Below are 21,309 nucleotides of genomic sequence, written 5' to 3'. Positions count from 1 at the left end.
TTATTATTATTATTATTATTATTATTATTATTATTATTATTATTATTATTATTATTATTATTATTATTATTATTATTATTATTATCCATCTGGTCCTGGTGATTTGAACTCATCTAGGCTGGACAGGTGCTCACTTACCATTTTCTTGCCTATCTTAACTTGCATTTCTATTCTGTTTTTTATGGCACTGGTTTTGGTAGGTTGGACTGTTTTTCCCCTTTGTGTACAAGACAGATGCAAAAAACAAGTTAAATAGTTCTGCTCTTTCCCTGTTGCTTGTCACCTTCTTGCCACTTTCCCCCACTAATGGACCAATCATTTCCTTAACTTTTTTCTTGCTTCTTATATGTTGAAAGAAGCTTTTTTGTTATTTTTGACTTTGGTCACAAGCCTTAGTTCATTTTGAGCCTTAGCTTCCCTCACTTCATCTTTGCAGGCATGGGCTGTTTGCTGATATTCTGCCTTAGTTATGTGCCCCTCTTTCCACTTCTTATACTTGTCCTTTTTATCTTTCAGTTTATCAGAGAGCTCTTTATGCAGCCATGCTGGTTTCTTTTGAAAGCTGTTATTTTTCTTCTTTGTTGGTATTGTGCTATACTGGGCCTTTATTATCTCACTTTTCAAAATTTCCCAAGCTTCTTGAGTTGTTTTCCCCTTTAGGATTCTCATCCATGGAATTCTTCCCAAGATCTCTCTAAGTTTATTGAAATTAGCTCTTTTAAAGTCCAAGACTCTAGTTTGGCTGTATTCTATTGCTTGTGCTTCCATAATGTTGAATTCCAAGATTGCATGATCATTTCCCCCCAAGGTTCCTGTGGCTTTGACACTTTCTATCATTTCAGCTCAATCCCATTCTAACTTCTATAAGTCTGAAGACTGGAACATAAGAAGCACTCTAGAAAATATAAAAAAGTACCAGCATCCAGTACAATATCTGTTTCCCTGAGAACTTTGGATGTACCTCACAGATCCCTAGGATGTTATAAAAGTAATGAGTGGCTACCCCCAAATGCTCAACAAAATGGTGGGAAGGGAAGGAAAAGCTTACTAAAGAGGTTGGCTAGTAGCAATCCTACCAGTTTAACCTCTGAGTGCTTTGTAATTTCCCCCACCCACTATCTAGCCACCATTTATGGAAGGAGCAAGCCCTCTCTATGACAGCCATTTTCACTGAGTGCCCACAACATGTTTTCAAAATGTCAAATGTGCCTGCTGGCCCTCAAAGGCTGGAAAGCTTTAAGAAAATAATATAATTTTGTAGCATTAATAGAAAAAAGGTGAACAAGGTGAATAGGTATGAACAGTCACAAGTAAATTATTGCCTTTTTTTAAACTGACCCTGTCATACCACAGTTACATTGACCTGAAAAATTGAGGCTGCAGCTGTAAACATGCTTACTAAGAAATAAGTTCTACTTAAGCTTAATAGAATTTATCCCTGAGTAAACACATTTTAGGTGGGCTCATAATTTTTTCACATGCATAGTTGATTATTTGGGGACCAGTGGGTACCTGTGGAATTTTAAAAATATGTTGTGGGATAGACAGTGGTGTTTTTACATTCATTAAAAATGACATTCATGGAAACAGGCATCTGGAGATGATGATATGATTGTGATATCATAATGCACACTCACTCTTTCATTTTTGACTTATTTATTAATATGTATTTTGTCTTTATTATTTTTACAAATAACTCAAAGCTGCAAGCATATCCAACGCACCTTCCTCCTCCTATTTTCCCCACAACAATCTGTTGGGTTAAGAGAGAATGACTGTTCCAGCTACCTTTCATGGTTAAGGTGGGACTTGAACTCATGGTCTCCCACTTTCTAGCTTGTCAACCACTAACCACACTTAAGTCCTGACATTGGGCACAACTGAGTAAGGCAGAGAGGTTGTGTTGTGTATATCATGACATGTTTTATCAGTTGTTGCCCCTGATCACATTCTGCAGGTGTCTATGACATTGGGATAACCAGTCACAAAACCTCAATTTACCAAAATGTTACCTGCTAACCCTCTCTCATTCTTTTTCTGTATAGCTAGATCATATCCAAAGCACTGAACTGTAAGTTGCCTATCATTTTTATTTTCTAAGAAAGCTTATGGGACCAACCTTAGGCTCAGAGGCATTCTTAGAATTAAAGATGATGTTGAAGAGTTCCCCATTTTAATTAAAAGAATGTTTTCAAGATGTACAAAATTAGATGGGTCAGGAGATCTGACAGATACCAAGGGAAATATCTAGAAGCACATTGATATTTCTATGCAGTGGGCACATTACAAATTAAAACTTATTTTCAGTCAAGTGTGCGAATTATGTCCATTATAAAAGCTTAGTTAATAGGACTTAAGACTTCAATGCTCAGGAGGGAGCATATGATGTGGGATACTTACAGTTGTTGGAATGAATGTGTGATATTGTGGCCATATTTCCAAGCCAGCCAAAGAGGCAGCTTTATTTTTGAGAAATTCTGCAAGCAACCATTTCAACAAGGGTTACAGGCCAGCCTGGGTTAATAATTAATGCCCTTCCAGAAATGATCAGCCAAAGGAACTCAGTCAACATTCCTCTTTTTCCCCCATTATCCTGCAGCTATCTGAACGCAACTTAAACCAGGTGAGTCACCTCAACATAGAAGGGGAGCTGGGGATATTAAGCAAGAGGAGGAGTAAAAGCTATATTTTTGTTGTTGTTGTTGTTGTTAGTTGCGAAGTCGTGTCCGACCCATCGCGACCCTATGGACAATGTTCCTCCAGGCCTTCCTGTCCTCTACCATCTTCTGGAGTCCATTTAAGCTCACGCCTACTGCTTCAGTGACTCCATCCAGCCACCTCATTCTCTGTCGTCCCCTTCTTCTATTGCCCTCAATCTTTCCCAGCATTAAGCTCTTCTCCAGTGAGTCCTTCCTCCTCATTAGGTGGCCAAAGTATTTGAGTTTTAGCTTCAGGATCTGGCCTTCTAAAGAGCAGTCAGGGTTGATCTCCTCTAGGACTGACCGGTTTGATCGCCTCGCAGTCCAAGGGACTCGCAGGAGTCTTCTCCAGCACCAGAGTTCAAAGGCCTCAATTCTTTTGCGCTCATCCTTTCTTATGGTCCAACTTTCACTGCCATACATTGCAACTGGGAAGACCATAGCCTTGACTATACGCACTTTTGTTGACAGGGTGATGTCTCTGCTTTTTAGTGTGCTGTCTAGATTTGCCATGGCTTTCCTCCCGAGGAGCAAGCGTCTTTTAATTTCTTGACTACAGTCCCCATCTGCAGTGATCTTGGAGCCCAGGAAAATAAAATCTGTCACTACCTCCATTTCTTCCCCATCTATTTGCCAGGAATTGAGAGGGCCGGATGCCATGATCTTGGTTTTCTTAATGTTTAGTTTCAACCCAACTTTTGCACTCTCCTTCTTCACTCGCAACAAGAGACTCTTCAGTTCCTCTTCACTTTCTGCCATTAGAGTGGTATCATCTGCATATCTTAGGTTGTTGATATTTCTTCCAGCAATCTTAATTCCAACTTTTGATTCATCTAGCCCTGCCTTTCTCATGATGTGCTCTGCATATAAGTTAAATAGGCAAGGCGACAGTATACAGCCTTGCCGGACTCCTTTCCCAATTTTGAACCAATCAGTGGTTCCGTGTCCAGTTCTCACTGTTGCTTCTTGGCCCGCATATAGGTTTCTCAAGAGACAAATAAGATGTTCTGGTACTCCCATCTCTTTAAGAACTTGCCACAGTTTGTTATGATCCACACAATCAAAGGCTTTAGCATAGTCAATGAAGCAGAAGTAGATGTTTTTCTGGAACTCTCTAGCTTTCTCCATGATCCAGCGTATGTTGGCTATTTGATCTCTAGTTCCTCTGCCTCTTCGAAATCCTGCCTGTACTTCTGGTAGTTCTCTATCCACATACTGCTGGAGTCTAGCTTGTAGGATTTTAAGCATAACTTTACTAGCATGAGAAATGAGTGCAATGGTGCGATAGTTTGAACATTCTTTGGCACTGCCTTTCTTTGGAATTGGAATGTAAACTGATCTTTTCCAATCCTGTGGCCACTGTTGAGTTTTCCAAATTTGCTGGCAAATTGAGTGTAGCACTTTTACTGCATCGTCTTTTAAGATTTTGAATAGCTCAGCTGGAATACTGTCACCTCCACTAGCTTTGTTGTTGCTCAGCTTTTCTAAGGCCCACTTCACTTCACATTCTAGGATGTCTGGCTCGAGGTCAGTGACCACCTCATTGTGATTATCAGGGACATTAAGCTCATTCTTGTATAGTTCTTCTGTGTAATTTTGCCATCTCTTCTTAATCTCTTCTGCCTCTGTTAGGTCCCTGCCATTTTGGTCCTTTATCATGCCCATTTTTGCATTGAACGTTCCCTTCATCTCCCCAATTTTCTTGAAAAGATCTCTGGTCCTCCCTATTCTATTGTTTTCTTCTATTTCTTTGCACTGTTCATTTAAGAAGGCATTCTTATCTCTTCTAGCTATTCTCTGGAATTCTGCATTCAATTGGGCGTATCTTTCTTTTTCTCTCTTGCCTTTTGCTTCCCTCCTTTCCTCAGCTATTTGCAAAGCTTCCTCAGACAGCCATTTTGCTTTCTTGCATTTCTTTTTCTTTGGGATGGTTTTGGTTGCTACCTCTTGTACAATGTTGCGAACCTCTGTCCATAGTTCTTCAGGCATCCTGTCTATCAGATCTAATTCCTTAAATCTATTTGTCACCTCTACTGTATATTCAATGGGGATATGATTTAATTCATACCTGATTGGCCTGGTTCTTTTCCCTACTTTCTTCAGTTTAAGCCTAAACTTTGCAACGAGAAGCTCATGGTCTGAGCCACAGTCAGCTCCTGGTCTTGTTTTTACTGACTGTATAGAGCTTCTCCATCTTTGGCTGCAGAGCATATAGTCAATCTGATTTCTGTGTTGACCGTCTGGTGATGTCCATGTGTAGAGCCGTCTCTTGGGTTGTTGGAAAAGAGTGTTTGCTATGACCATCGTATTCTCTTGACAAAATTCTATCAGCCTGTGCCCTGCTTCATTTTGTACTCCAAGGCCAAACTTGCCTGTTATTCCGGTTATCTTTTGGCTTCCTACTTTAGCATTCCAATCCCCCATGATGATAAGGACATCATTTTTTGGTGTTAGTTCTATAAGGTGCTGTAGGGCTTCATAGAACCGGTCAATTTCATCCTCTTCAGCACCGGTGGTTGGAGCATAGACTTGGACTACTGTGATATTGAATGGTTTGCCTTGGATTCGAACTGAGATCATTCTGTCATTTTGAGGATTGTATCCCAGTATTGCTTTTCCTACTCTTTTATTGACTATGAAGGCTACTCCATTTCTTCTGAGGGATTCTTGCCCGCAGTAGTATACCTGATGGTCACCTGAATTAAATTCACCCATTCCTGTCCATTTTAGTTCGCTGATACCTAAGATGTCGATGTTCAATCTTGTCATCTCTTGTTTGACCACGTCCAGCTTGCCTTGATTCATGGATCTTACATTCCAGGTTCCTATGGAGAAAAAATCTTTACAGCATCGGACTTTCCTTTCACCACCAGACATATCCACAGCTGAGCGTCCTTTCGGCTTTGGCCCAGTCGCTTCATTCTTTCTGGCGCTACTAGTACTAGCCCTCTGCTCTTCCCCAGTAGCATATTGGACGCCTTCCGACCTGAGGGGCTCATCTTCCAGCGTCATATCGTTTTGCCTTTTGGTACTGTCCATAGGGTTTTCATGGCAAAGATACTGGAGTGGGTTGCCATTTCCTTCTCCAGTGGATCACGTTTTGTCAGAACTCTCTGCTATGACCTGTCCGTCTTGGGTGGCCCTGCACGGCATAGCTCATAGCTTCATTGAATTACGCAAGCCCCTTCGCCACGACAAGGCAGTAATCCATGAAGGGGAAAAGCTATATTAAGATAGAGTATTTAACAAAGTAAATCTGTGAGTAAGAGTTGAAATAATAAGTTACAGGATGAAATGTTCCCTTTCAGTTTCAGGCCACATCATTCCATTCTGTTCCATTTGAACAGATGTCATTCCTTGTAGACCAACATATTCAGGCTACTTTAAGATGTTTGGGGTGTTCTTTTAGCTTCAAGTCCCAAAGATATTTTTTTCTGTTTTTGCAGACCTTGGGGTTTTCCCAATCTTCCCTTTCATGCAGCCTGAGCATGGAATTGGAAGGAATAATAGATTTGATTAGATCATACAGAAGAAGCATCTGGTGCCAGCATGCGTGTGTATGAATGAAAATGGGAACTGAAGACTCAGAGGATGGGTAGAGAATGGGAAACTAAGATACTTTCCCAGAGCTTTCTCATCCATCAATTATTAATGGCAGCATCAAATGATGACTTGCATGTCTGAATGAGCAATAAGATTAGAAATTCTGACTCATCTCTGTTGCTTCACAGTGAATTCGTTTGCACATGCAGCCATGAATGACTGAGTGGCTGAACTAATAAGAAATCTTGAAATGGCAAATGTGCATAGCCTCTCTGTATCTCCCTCACATCAGCGCCATTCAAGATATGTTGCACTACTGTTCCCATCATCCTCAGCCATTAAGGATCTGAGCCAACATATACCATGTTATATGCATGTTAAGATGTTTGCGTCATTTCGCAGTTATAGAATTGCAAGTTCTTGCATTTTGTACATATTAACTGCAATTCTTTTCCTCATTTCCAAGTGCAGAGAAGGTGATTTTGCTCAATAGCCAAGTAGCGTATTAGAGTCAGAGACTCTTGAACTAGGATATCAAGATTCAAATCCCCATTCAGCCATGAAAATCCCCAGATAGCTTTATGGCATTCCCTTGACTTATAACCTACTTTGCAAGAAAAAAAACAGTATGCAGGAAGACAGGTAGCCTGAGCTTCACTAGGAAGGGCTAGACAAACATGAAATACCCTGGGGCCTAAATAAGGGATCCAGTATAATACCTCAGGCTCTGCTCTATCTTTGTCAGACAACTTTCTGTGGCTATTTGTCTCATAGCAGGCTGAATGTTTGGAGGCCAAAGGAAGAGGCGGATTGGAATTGTGGGCTATGGACATCTAGGTAAGCAGCATTTCTTGACCATATTTGTCTTATCAGTCTCCCCATTCACTGAATCTGCTACTAGACAAGCAACTTGTAGTTTTTGCCTTTATTATGAACATCTACTTTCAGCAAGATTGCCCAATATTTCTGAAAACTTGGGTGTCTTTTTATTTCAAAAGCGATTTTAACAAATCTGTGTGTTTGGCCAAATGCTTTGGTTCTTCAGGGAAGAAAAGAGGGGGGCTGGGGGGGGAGACTTTCTGAGGACTTTGCAGAAGCTTAAGACATTTATGCTAACCCTTAAAATCTTTTAAAAAAAACTTTTTGCAATGGTGTGAGGGGGATTAGGGGGTATAATATGTGCCTTAAATCCCTGCAAACATTGCCCCACCCACTCTGCCCTATCACCTGGAGAGCGTATAGAAATAGCTCAGCTTTTAGCTACTACAAATTTCCCACTCCTGCACTAGAGCCAGTCAAATGCTTTTCTCCAAAGACTCATATTTTCAGTTTTCAAACCCAGACTTTTTCTTAGGTCTTGATTTTGACCTGGAGCAAATGCCAAACTGTTATTTAAGTTTTGATTAGTTTACTGTAACTGTCAGGATCTACAACCCCCCGCCCCTTCTGATTTTTTCATTGATTTTTGCTTTGGGCTAATAAAACAAGCCTGTCTTCTTGTACATTTGTGGGGTTTTTTCCCCTAAGTACAGAAGGTTTATTTTGCTGGATCAGAAAAAAGATTAATGTATTGCTCAGCATTCTGTTTCCAATGGTGGTCAAACAAATCTTTTTTGAAGCTCATAAAACACATCTATTGTGCTAAGCTGTAATGTAATTTGCTTGGTTTTGGCTTAGTGCTATATAAACTATGATTTATGCTTGGGCATAATCACGATTAGGCAACTATATCATAACCAGACATGCATGGACTCAACCAGTGCATAACAACCCCCCAAATCATTGGAGGTTCTAAACAAAGGACATTATTAAGATTGAGTCACTCCCAGAACAGAATCATAGCAAAATTGTGACAATAATGCCAGAATTTTTCTCCCACATCTGAAGTGTAGCAGGTGCATGAGAGAGCTAAGTCCACAATGGTGAAAATTACTATTTCATTTTCAATCTTCAGGCCAATATCTGACAAAACGAATCCAAGATGAAGGGTTCCAACATGGTTTGGAGCTGGCTTTTGTTTGGAACCGGGATGCCAGCAAGTTGGAGGGCACTGTACCATTGGAGCTGAGGTTGGGGAAGTTGACAGATTTTTTACAATGGTGAGTAGATAAGCTGTTTCACAGTTAAGATAAGGAAAAGGTGATTTATGACCTGTCAACATACTTAGGATCATTGCAACATCCCTATGCTCAAATGATTGCAATCTGGGTGCTTGGCTTGCATTTATAATGCAAAAATTTTTGCAAAAATTTAGGGTCATGTCATCACCATTTTTAACCTTCCCAGCTGACTTCCAGTAAGCAAAGTTTATAAGTTAAGGACTACTTACATTGAGTTGAAAGCCACATTCAACCTTTGAGTAGTCTGCTTGGGCTACGCTCCAGTACAAAAAAAATCAAACTAGATTTGATTTTAATAAAATTAAAATCAAGTAAGTGTAGTTAGTGTGAGCACTTCCCATCTTTTTAGCAGTCAGCATAAGACAGTTATTAAGATGTTAGACCAACTCTTAGCTCTCTGAGTGATTTTGGATTATAATAATCATATACTATATACTGTATGGATTATCTCTGTAGAAACTGAGTTGAATTTTATTGAAGAACATGTCTAGGTAGACATGCCTTCAACTGATGATTCACAATGTGGCCAGTGTTTATTCTCAAAATTATTACAGTCTTCTCATTTGGAAGACATGTTCTCTATTGGCATTCTTGCCAGGGGAAGTTCTACTGGCATTCAAAGGTATATTTATTCAAACAGATACTTGATTTTGTAAGTTGACTGTTAGAGCTACTGCAAACCCAGGCAGAATTACCTCACATTTATTTGTTCTGAGTGACTAGGTTGATGTTTGACACACCTATGTTTAGGTTTTGATGGTTGTCTGTTTTGAATTTCATTTTTCTTAGTTGCCTTGAAAGATGAAAAACAAACCTAATAAAGATGTATCAGTAGAAGATCCCACATTCAAACATTAGCATTTCTACACAAGGGCCAAGAGGACACTTGACAACAGCCCGGGAGTGCTGCTGTTGATGAAAATAGTTCAGCATTCCCCAACCTGAGGAAAATTCTGTGATTAAACCAATCTTCTCTGACCAAATGTAATTCCCTCAGGATGTCTAGACTTCAGTATTAATCGCCACTACCCTACTGGATGGGGAATAATAGGGAGTGAATAATGTGACTGAATACCTATCGGTCAATCAAGTTGGGGAAGGCTGAACTTCAAGGCACATTGTGTGAATCTCAAGAGATCTTATGGAAGAATACCATTATTTTTTTAGATTTAGTGTAAGAGTTGGTCCATTAAAGACAAACTTTTCAGTGGTTACAAAATGAAGGGGAAATGGATTGTTATCTAGGTACTGCACTGGTATTTTCAAGATAGCATCTTGTTATTATGTTTGTTGCTTCTTTCCAAAGCCATGCTGATGTCATTGTTGAAGTGGCACATCCCTGCATTGCCCAAGATTATGGGGAATTCTTCCTTAAAGCTGCAGATTTTATGGTGAGAACTACAGCTGCCTACAGACAGAGGCAGGCAGCATCAGCATGTTTTTTTTATTTATATCTTGCTCTAAATGTGACATGCAAAAGACTCTAATCCATATTTTTTTACCACGAATAGAGAACTTTGGGTGATCAGAGACCATTCAATGTTTTGGAAGGAATCAAGGATCATAGAGAGTGAAACAATAATGCAAATTGTGCTTGACTGCGTTATGTACATAGGCAGGGACAGGATTTGCTATTTGTTTTGGGAGAAAGTCCAATATTTCCTCTGTTGTGTACATTATGTTAAGGTTACTTTTAAAGACTTGTGGTACTGTTTTCATGTTTTCTATGGTACAAAAATTATGCCACTAGGTTTTGACAACTCTTCGTCTCCCAGTAAGGGTGGATATGAGTTTGGATCATAGAATATGGTCTAAATTAGCATTTCCACACATGGTATTTTCCAGATATGTAGCCTGATTCCCAGAATTCCCTGTAAGCATGGCCATTACTGAGAAATCTGGGAGTTGAAATTTGCATATTTGGAGGGCCAGCTTGTGAAAGGGTAGTCTAAACCAAATAAATCACATTTATCTGTTAGTATGCTGTGTGTACTTGGTTTCTGTTTCTTTCTCCTTTGTCTTATCAAAATAAATTATTTTGCACTCAATAATTGGAGAGAACCAATAAATATATTATCCTGAAGCACTCTTCTTCCAGATTCCCCAGTGCAAATATCTCCATGTCCTTTAGGTGGGATCACCAACAGCCCTAGCAGATGTGAACACTGAGCTTAGATTACGTGAAGTGGCAAAAAAGACTGGACACACACTTTACATCCCCAGTGGGGCTCTATGGGGTGGCCAAGACATTCAAAGGTTGGATGATGCAGGGATGCTCCAGGTAAGTGCCTACAGAGAAATGGGGTAGGTAGCTTACTTAACCTAGTGATATCTATAAAACATGGAGCTGCATCTTTCAGAATTCCAGCCTGCAAAGGAATTGTAGTAATTGCAATTAAAATCTTGGAGTTGTGCCCTAAGTCCAGATAGGACATGTTGATGTAAGAGAAAATCTATGTTGATAAAAGGAAATTTGGACATAAATATTTGGAGAATTACTGACATCAAATGCAGCCGTGGAAGACGCCAGTTTGAAATACTGGAAAACTTTCAGCCAAGCAATGTATACTTCACAGAGCAAAACAAATTAATTAATGTAAGGCACTTTCCTGTATTCTTATTCAGAAGTGGAAATCTTTGGATTGGGATTTTACTATTTAAAAGGCTAGAAAGAAAGGGATATTTAAGGATTTGTGACTTCTCCAATACTCTATTTTTTTCTAGGCATTAACAGTCACCATGATTAAACACCCGGACAGCTTCCGGTTGAGTGGGTCTCTTGGAGAGCTTGCAAAGGGAAACAAGGAGGAAAGCATAGTGCTGTACAATGGCCCTGTGCGGGGTCTGTGTCCCTTGGCTCCCAACAATGTCAACACAATGGCAGCAGCTTGCATTGCTGCTCCAAGTCTGGGCTTCGATGGTGTAAAAGGTTGCCTCGTGGCAGATCCTAAGTAAGTTTTGAACTGAAGGGCAAGCAACTTGGTACTCATGAATCCCTCTCTTAGTATCTAATGTACATCTTGCATGCCTGATTTTTACTTGGTGTTTTTTTTTTGTTAAAAAAGTTTATTTCAGTCTTTTAAAATTTAAATGAGAAACCTGCATACCTTATCTTTATTTACAAGACTTCTCCTGTTTCCCCAAATAGGGCCTGCAGGCATTTTCAGAAAAAAAAGGAATGAATAATAATAATAATAATAATAATAATAATAATAATAATAATAATAATAATAATAATAATAATAATACCCAGAGATTGGGAGAATGCCAAGCAGAACTGGCAGCACTATGTGTCAGAAAAATCAAGATGATTGCCATGGTAGTCATAAAAACGAGGAGTTTGATCACCATGTAGCCATATTGTCTTTAAAAAACAAACAAAAAACCATCATACACTGTAGACACCCTTTATGGCAATTTTTTTTAAAAAAAGGAAACTCCTATTTCTAGAGAATATTCTGAGGATTAAAGTTGGTGTTGTAGTTATATTCTTGATAAGTGGATATTTTGTGACTGGACACAAGTATCATGGTAGCCATTTTCTGAAAGTGCTATGGTTTTAAAGCAGGTGTCTCTCAATCTTGGCAATTTTAAGAATTATGGCCTTTAACTTCCTAAATTCCCCAGGCAGTATGTTAGCTAGTGAATTCTGGGAGTTGATGTCCACACATCTTAAAGTTCCCAAGGTTGAGAAACACTGGTGTGAAACGTGTCCCAGCAAGCTCATGGCTTTGTGTCATTTTTTTTCCTAAACACCTGGTCTAACTGAGCACAATTTTATTTTCCAGTGTCCCTGACTATCATGTGGTGATGATTGAAGCAACAGGGCCAGGGGGCTTCTCAGTCAGCACCAGTCGCAGGAACCCAGCTGCTTGTGGGGCTGTTACAGGGTCAGCTACCTTTTCTGCTTTCTGGAGCAGCCTATTGGGTAAGGATGAAAACTTTCCCTTATCTAGAATGTATGAATTCTGCAGCATATCCCCAATAATGACAGCTGTCACAGGCCGCTCCACGCGGCCGCACTGACAGCTGTCAAAGGAATCGCGCATGCGCAGTCACGCTCCGCGGACTGTCAAAAATCCAGTACACGCGGCCGTTTGACAACTGTCAAACGCCGCGCATGCGCCCTGCCCGCGAGCTGTCAAAACAACGAAGCCGCGGGCTGTCAAAACGGCGGCAGCCGCTAAACTGTCAAACTGGCGCATGCGCCTAAGCCGCAGACGCTAGCTGTCAAAAATACCGGCTGGTTGGAAAGGCCAGCTGACAGGGTTTCCCCAGCCAACGCGCTTGCGCTATCACTGGGGAAATGTCAAAGCTGCCAGCTGACCATTGGCACAGGGTTCCTCGGCGGGAAAACACCCGCCCCTGATTCGCTGTCCCGTTTGACAGCTGCCTATAAAAGGCATGTTGTACCGCTCTGTTTTTCGTCCGGGCTATGTTAATAAACAGTTGAACCGAAGACGCGTCTCCCTCGTCCTTGCCACCGCTAATTCACCTGGCGACGAGGATGGGATCCCGGTACTAGCTGAAGTCACGGCCCAGAGGCATAGCTGCCCAGCCGAATCGCTGAAGTCATGAGCTAAGTCACTGACTGGGCAAGCGAAACCTATTTCTGGCGCCACGGTACCGCGGACCCAGCATGGCAAACCTAGGGCACGTGAGGGAGTTCGACGTCCGCCACCCTGAAGGCTGGGAGTCGCACTGGGGCCAAGTCGAGGGGTACCTCCTCGTGAACAAAATCACGGAGGACCGCCACAAGGCCGCTGCGCTCCTATGCCTCAGCGGGCCGGCAGTATACGACATTGCCGTCGGCCTCTGTAGCCCGGACCCGGTCGCCACAGTACCGTACGCCGAGCTCACGGATCGCCTCAGCAAGCACTTCATGCCGAGGGGGTCAGAGCTGTACTGGCGACTCTTCTTCGCTCGCCGGCAGCAGCAACCTGGAGAGCCCTCCACGGCTTTCATCACTGCCGTCCGGCATGCCGCCCGAAAATGCCACTTTCCCGACCTGGAGGATCGAATTCGGGACCAAGTCATCGCCGGTCTCCAAAACGTGCGCCTGCAGAGGAAGCTTGTGGCAAGACCCACAATGGACCTTGCAGAGCTCACCTTGGAGATAATGGCGTATGAAGACAGCCATCGTGACGAGCCCCAGGCGTTTGGCGACAACCCCGGTACATCCGTCCATCAAGCTCGAGAGCTCGACCAAGGACCTCCGGAGCCAGACTCCAGGGTCGATGCAATCCTCTTCCGGTTCAATCGCATGGTCGCCGGTCGCGAAGGGAACCGCAGCACGAAGAAACCGCAGACCGGCTTTAGGGCAAAGTGTGCGAGCTGCGGCGGGGGCCATGCCAGGGCCACTTGCCGTTTTAGAAACGCGAAGTGCCATGGATGTGGCAAGACCGGCCACATCCGCTCCGCTTGTCGCAGCCTAAACCGGGAGACCCTCCACGACCTTGACGAGATCCCCGCAGGTAGGACTGACTTCCCCCGCCCTCCCCAGGGGTCTGTAGGGTCCGTATTCTCCCTAACCAAATCCCCTGTAAATCACCTCACCAGGGCAAAAGTCAGAACCTGGGTCAAGATTCAGGGAGTCCCCTGCGAGATGGAGGTCGACTCGGGGTCCTCCGTCTCCATCCTGTCAGGGGACACGCTCCAAAGGATAGCAATCAAATCCAAACACCGCATCCCCATCCAACCTTCGAAGGTTTTGCTGGCAGATTTCCAGGGCGCTCCAATAGATTTAAAGGGACAGGCCAACCTAAAGGTCGACTTTAAAAAATTTTCAGGAAACCTAATAGCTCAAATAACCAAACAACCCAGAACCAGTCTCATCGGATTGGACTGGTTCGAGGCATTAGGCATTCGCCTCGAGGGGACAAACCGCATCCACGCCCAATCGTTGGAAAACATCTGCAAAAACTTTGCAGATGTATTCGATGGCTCCCTGGGCAAATACAACGGGCCCCCCATCAACCTCAAACTCAAACCCGAATTAGGACCCATCAGAATCAAAGCCAGGAAAGTCCCCTTTGCGTTAAAGCAAAAGATAGATAAAGAGCTAGACCGCTTAGTCAATTTAGGAGTCCTGGAGCCCACTGACAGCGGAACATGGGAAACCCCCATCGTGACGCCTGTCAAACCAAATGGGGAAGTGAGGATCTGCGCGGATTACAAAGCGACCCTGAACCGCGCGTTAAACCCTCACGCGTATCCAGTCCCCTCAGTGAGAGACGTCCTCTCAGAAATTGGTTCCGCTTCCATCTTCGCCAAATTAGACCTAGCACATGCCTTCCTGCAACTCCCTGTAACTAGAGAGACTGCAGATGCCCAGACTATAGTCACGCATAGAGGGGCGTTCAAAGTGAACCGCCTCCAGTTCGGCATCTCCGTGGCACCTGGAATATTCCAGGAAGTCATGGAACGAACCCTTAAAGGCATCCCCGGAGTCTGCCCTTACTTCGATGACGTCCTCATCGCGGGCGACTCCACCCACACCTTAGCAACCAGACTGCACAAAGTCCTCACCAGATTCCGGGCAGCTGGATTAAAACTCAAACGAGAGAAATGTTCCATCGGGGTACCTTCTACAGACTTTCTTGGCTATAGGATAGACGGCAAAGGCATTCACCCCACCAATTCCAAAATCCAAGCTATTAAAGCCGCACCCCCCCAAAAAAAAATAAAACGGAGCTCCAGGCATTCCTAGGACTCCTGAATTTTTACCACTCCTTCCTACCAGGCAAAGCCACAATAGCGGAGCCGCTCCATAGATTGTTAGATAAAGGAGCCCCCTGGCAATGGACCGCTTCGCATAATGACAGTTTTAATCAGCTGAAACAATTGCTCTCCAGCGATACCACTATATCGCACTATAATGAGACCAAACCCCTTTGCATCGCCTGCGATGCTTCCCCATATGGCATCGGGGCAGTCCTCAGCCACTCCCTAAACGACGGTACCCAAGCCCCAATAGCATATTACTCCAGGACCCTTTCAAAGGCCGAACGTAACTATGCTCAAATAGATAAGGAAGCCCTGGCCATAGTAGCTGGAATCAAAAAATTCCACGATTATCTCTACGGCAGACCCTTCACAATTTACACAGATCACAAGCCCCTCCTAGGAATATTTACTTGGGACCGTCAAACACCCCAAATCTTGTCCCCTCGCATGCTGCGCTGGACCACATTCCTGTCCGCATATTCATGCCAGCTAATTTACAAACCCGGCAAAGAAATGTCCCATGCCGACGGCCTGAGTAGGCTCCCTCTGCCACAAATAGACCCGGACCCAGCCCCAGCTGGCCGCATTCTAGCCATACAAGAGCTCTCAGAATGCCCAGTGACAGCCAAGGACATCGCCCATGCCACAAGCAGGGATCCCACACTCAGCAGGGTGCTATCCTGGGCCACATCAGGCTGGCAAACTTCCTGCCCCAACCTCTCCATCCAGCCATACTTCACAAAACGGCACGAGCTCACCACCCATCTAGGCTGCATTCTCTGGGGATGCAGGGTGATAGTTCCACCCTGCCACAGAACCAAGGTTCTCCAGACCCTTCACGATGGCCACCCGGGCATCACGAAAATGAAAGCCTTGGCACGAAGTTATGTTTGGTGGCCTTCAGTAGATAAGGACATAGAAGATCATGTAGCCGGCTGCTATCTCTGCCAGCAAACCAGACCAGCCCCTCCCCATGCTCCCATACACAAATGGGAAATCACAAAAAACCCCTGGTCCCGTATCCACCTCGATTTTGCTGGCCCTTTCCAGGGACAAACCTTCCTGATCATAGTAGACAGCTATTCCAAATGGTTGGAGGTTCTCCCGGTTTCCAGCACCACCACAAGTGCCACCATCCAAGCCTTAAGGGGGTTTTTCGCAACCCACGGTTTTCCCGACGTAATAATTACTGACAACGGGCCTCAATTTACCTCCCGTGATTTTCAGATCTTCACGAGGAGCAACTGTATTAGGCACGCGACATCGGCCCCCTTTCACCCGTCGAGTAACGGCCTCGCAGAGGTCATGGTGAAGACCACTAAAGACTCCCTCCGCAGACTCATCGGAAACTGGCACCTCCGACTCGCCCGTTTTCTCCTCGCTCACCACACCACACCCGTGTCCACCACCGGGAAATCCCCCGCAGAACTCAGATGGGGTCGCCGGCTGGTGACTCGTCTCGACAGACTTCACCCAGACAGGCCAGCAGCAGAAAAGCCCGACAATCTACCATCAAAGACATTCACTCAGGGACAAAATGTCTGAGCCCGCAGTTATGGGGGAAGGGATAAATGGACCCAGGGGGTAGTCCTCGATCAAACTGGCCCCCTGTCCTACACCATCAACGTCGGCGAAGGGCTCACATTGCGAAGACACGCCGACCAACTTCGGCCCAGGGCACCCGCCAATATCACGCCAGAGCCAACTTCGGAAATTTCCGACCCCCCCAGTACCAATCACCCCGAGGACATTCCAACATCCACTGATCTACAATTCGACACCCCCGAGGAGACTCCTGCGGCAGACGAGGAACCGCCACTCCGCAGATCCACACGACCTAAGAAACCCCCAGAGTACCTGGCGGACTTTGAGTGGGCCGGCAGCTCGCCAACACGTTCTAATGCCAGTTGAATATAGTTCTAAGTTATGTTGTTCAAACCAAGGGGGGGGGAAGGGGTGCAGCATATCCCCAATAATGACAGCTGTCACAGGCCGCTCCACGCGGCCGCACTGACAGCTGTCAAAGGAATCGCGCATGCGCAGTCACGCTCCGCGGACTGTCAAAAATCCAGTACACGCGGCCGTTTGACAGCTGTCAAATGCCGCGCATGCGCCCTGCCCGCGAGCTATCAAAACAACGAAGCCGCGGGCTGTCAAAACGGCAGCAGCCGCTAAACTGTCAAACTGGCGCATGCGCCTAAGCCGCAGACGCTAGCTGTCAAAAATACCGGCTGGTTGGAAAGGCCAGCTGACAGGGTTTCCCCAGCCAACGCGCTTGCGCTATCACTGGGGAAATGTCAAAGCTGCCAGCTGACCATTGGCACAGGGTTCCTCGGCGGGAAAACACCCGCCCCTGATTCGCTGTCCCGTTTGACAGCTGCCTATAAAAGGCATGTTGTACCGCTCTGTTTTTCGTCCGGGCTATGTTAATAAACAGTTGAACCGAAGACGCGTCTCCCTCGTCCTTGCCACCGCTAATTCAAATTCTTCATCTAGATGTGGGTCAGTTTGTTCCAATCCTGATTTTGATTCAAACAATACCTGTAATTCTTGGCTGGAACTTAGCTTTTCCCAATCTTTCATGCCTGGATAGTCAGTTCCTATATCCCACATAGCATCACTCATCTCACTTCTGATGGGGTTGAGCGAATAAAAGTCCAGTGCTCAACAAGTTGGGGAAGGCCAGCTGAATATAACCCTGAACTTGTAATGATAGATGCCCAGATATGGCGATTTCAACATTACATTTGCATTACAAACTATTGTATACCCTCAGCTAAATGTGCTTTTTAAAACAAATGTTTCAGGGTACATCATCCCTATCTATTTTTATATCAGACGATCCTGCTAGGTATTCTAAACTAGTTTTGTTACAGCAGTGTGGTCATTGATGCAGTTAGATCACTTGAGATCTTCAATAAAATGTATTAATAGGAGTCTCCTTTTATAGAACTACTTATTTTACCAAGATTAGAAAAAATTATAAAAGGGTTATTGGAATACCCTGCTCCCTGATTTTAAATGACTCCTGATCACCATTAAGGATAGTTTTAAATGTGTTTAAAAATTAAAATGAAAGAATAAGATAGAAAGTTTTATTGTCATTAGTACGCTCAAGTGCTTATGCCACATCTGATCTTTCTTTCTCTTTCTTTCTTTCTTTCTTTCTTTCTTTCTTTCTTTCTTTCTTTCTTTCTTTCTTTCTTTCTTTCTTTCGAGTGATATGGTTCCCAAGCCTTTGACCTGGGCACCAAGACATACAGTAATCCTACCTGCACTACTACAGTAATTATATAATAATATAATTACTATAAGGAAGTGATGAGAGAATTGTTCCTATCATGAATCTTTCTAGTGAGTAGATAATCACATCTCTTGGTTATACCTTCATTTACATTGTATATTATCTGTTTCCTACTTTAGGTGATCTTTGAACAATCCTTTATGGTGATCAGAAGTCAGTTTAAGAAAGCATAGACAGAGAGAAAGTATAGTATAGTGGTTAAATTTATTTAACAAATGGCATATCATACATGGACTAGTAATATATATTAACATTTCATCTAGATTAATAAAACACTGTAAAATATAAATGTTGAAAAGATCTATGTTGAAATACTAATGTCTAGGCCATTTAACCATTAAAGCACACTTTGTTTATATTACAAATAAAAATAAAAAATAAAATATTAAACCGGTATATGCCCTCAGCTTACAGCCACTTCCTTATAGCAATTAATTATATTATTATATAATTAACTGGAGTAGTGCAGATAGGATTACTGTATGTCTTGGTACCCAAGTCAAAGGTCCAGGAACCACATGACTCCTTTCTCAAAAAAAAAGCCAGTCACAATATGAGCTACAGTTTGAAGTGGGACCCCCACATTGAGGGGAGGATACTATGCCCCATTTATACAGAGAGTCCTGGCAGATTCCATGTGAGGTACAAATCCTATTCAGGATTGTCCATTGCTGACATGATAGTTCAATGCCTGGCACCTTTTTTGTGGGTCATTTATATTTCTTGATTAAAGTATTAGCTTAAAACTGGGGAGATTCTGATATTATGAATGGAACTTCATTTTTCAATTCATCTACTTTAAGATCAATGTGGTGGGGATAACATAAAGAGAGATTCTCATCTAAGCCAATTTGAGAAAGAATATTAATCTAAAAATAAATAAAAAATAAAAAAACTGAAAAGTAAAGGCTGCAGCCCTACTTGGGCAAAGGTCCCCCTGAATTCAATCATCTTTCCCCAATATTTGGGAGGGACTCTAGCAGCAGGATTTAGCTTCTATGAGAAAAAGATGGACATTTTAAACATTTTCCCCTAAAGCCATGATGTCCTTCCCCAAATCTCAGCAGGTGAAATAGGTAGGTGCACCTAATAAAAGTGTCACCCTGTATAAAACTGAGATTTGTGAAATCAGACTTTCCTCTGCATCTTCCTATGTGGAGAGATCAATTTTAAAAGAGATAAATAGAATCAAACTTTACTTTAAAAAAGAAAAAGAGACAATGGCAAAGGAGATTAAAGACACAAAGCTGTTAAAATCACATACAGCATCTTAGAAGGAATTCCAGTAGAAAAATAAGCAAGAAAAGATAAGGTTGTAAGTAGTTCACAAATTACTTATTCTTAATATAGAAGCAACTCTACTGTACAGAGGAGCCACTTGCATAAAACATACAAGGACTGAGACAATTGTATAGAGGTAATAATCATCAGAGAAAATAGACTACTCATATTGTTAAAATAAAAACTAATCTTAAAGAATATTTCTACCTAAATGTTTTAGGTTTCCCTATTCCTTAGAATAACTTGATCACTGAAGTTGAAGTATAAGTGCTAGCTTCTGTGAGGTTTTTTAAAATCAGAAACTGAAAAATTCTTCTCTTTCCTCTACACAACTTTTTACTCCTTTTCTCAAGAGTTCAGCTTCATTTTTCAACAGGGGCCAATTTCAATATTTTTAGCAAAGAGGAAATGGCTGAGAAAATTAATTATTCTTGTTTAGATACTGAAGCAAATTTCTGATTCAGACAATCTGGATATTATAAGGCAGCTGGCTAAGAATAAGGTTTGGGAGATAGAAGCAATAACCCAGGCCTTCAATGATCCATTCTTTTCCTTCCTATAGTATGCCAAGGACATGGAGGCCGAGTCTACCTGTGCTGAGGTTTATGAGATTTCTTCCTAAGAAGATACATAGAAGATACCTGAAAGGTAGTTCAATATGATGGGAAAACCAAGAAAGGTAGCAGCACCTTCTTAAAGGAAGCAGAAAAAACCCACTCACACATCTTGGATGGTTTCAGTTTGTCAGTCAAATAAATCAACTTTCTCCAATGTGAGCACCTTGCAAATATGCAGATCCCCCCTAACCAGCTGAAAATTTTGAGTGGAAGTCCACACATCTGAAACAACACTGAAACTGGGGGAAGCTGGTAAAATAACTGGATCAATCAATATCTTTCAACCTAACCCACCTCACAGGTTTGTTGTTGCAGGGAAATTTTTTAAAATTTAAATTTTAATCCCATTTATATCCCGCCCTTCTCCGAAGACTCAGGGCGGCTTACAATTTAAGCACAAACCGATGCGCTTAGCAATAGCCTTCATTCTATGTATATGCCTGCTTATTAGGGCTTTCGGCCCCCGCCAAGCGGCATTTTTACAAAGTCAGCTTATTGCCCCCAACAATCTGGGTCCTCATTTTACCTACCTCGGAAGGATGGAAGGCTGAGTCAACCTTGAGCCTGATGGGACTCGAACCTGCACTAATTGCAGGCAGCTGGTGTTACTTAAGGAGGCATTAGCCCACTGCTGCACCAATAGGAGGAGAAAGTAGTATTGTTTGTGTCTGCTGCCTTGAGTTCTTTATAAAAATAATAAATATGACATGGGGATAAACTGATTCAAATGAGACAAAGTTCAGTTGCTGTTATTCTTGTAATCCCATCTTGTTCTTCTCAATAAATCTTGTTAAAGAGACACGGTGACAATTGTGCTTAGGAATATCATTTTTACTTTTAGCTGGATGCTTAAAGATCTGACAGTATGTTATTTGAGAGCAGGTTGCATTACTGTATGCTTATCGAAAGGATGTCTCAAGGGAGCTGATCCTGAAATCCTGAGCGTTTTAGAACAGGGCAGCTGCAAGCTCTGAAATCCAAGGAGGGCCCCCATGTGGCCTTCCAAAGCCATGAATGCC

The 21,309-nt window shown here is 42.9% G+C and overlaps 1 protein-coding gene across 1 annotated transcript; it reads left to right on the top strand.

Annotated features, from left to right (window-relative positions):
• Positions 1–7,024: 7,024 nt before the first annotated feature.
• Positions 7,025–20,273, top strand: ASPDH (aspartate dehydrogenase domain containing; the record flags this gene model as incomplete). Its single annotated transcript, XM_081343554.1, has 7 exons — positions 7,025–7,079; positions 8,197–8,341; positions 9,669–9,753; positions 10,494–10,643; positions 11,087–11,313; positions 12,151–12,290; positions 20,236–20,273. The coding sequence occupies 7 exons, from the start codon at positions 7,025–7,027 to the stop codon at positions 20,271–20,273; spliced, it is 840 nt and encodes a 279-aa protein (XP_081199680.1).
• Positions 20,274–21,309: the final 1,036 nt, after the last annotated feature.

Source organism: Vipera berus, assembly GCF_964194415.1.
Source record: "Vipera berus genome assembly, chromosome: Z".
NCBI classification, from domain to species: Eukaryota; Metazoa; Chordata; class Lepidosauria; order Squamata; family Viperidae; genus Vipera; species Vipera berus.
Note: the sequence above shows the minus strand (reverse complement) of the source record. Positions and strands in the feature narration are given on the sequence as shown.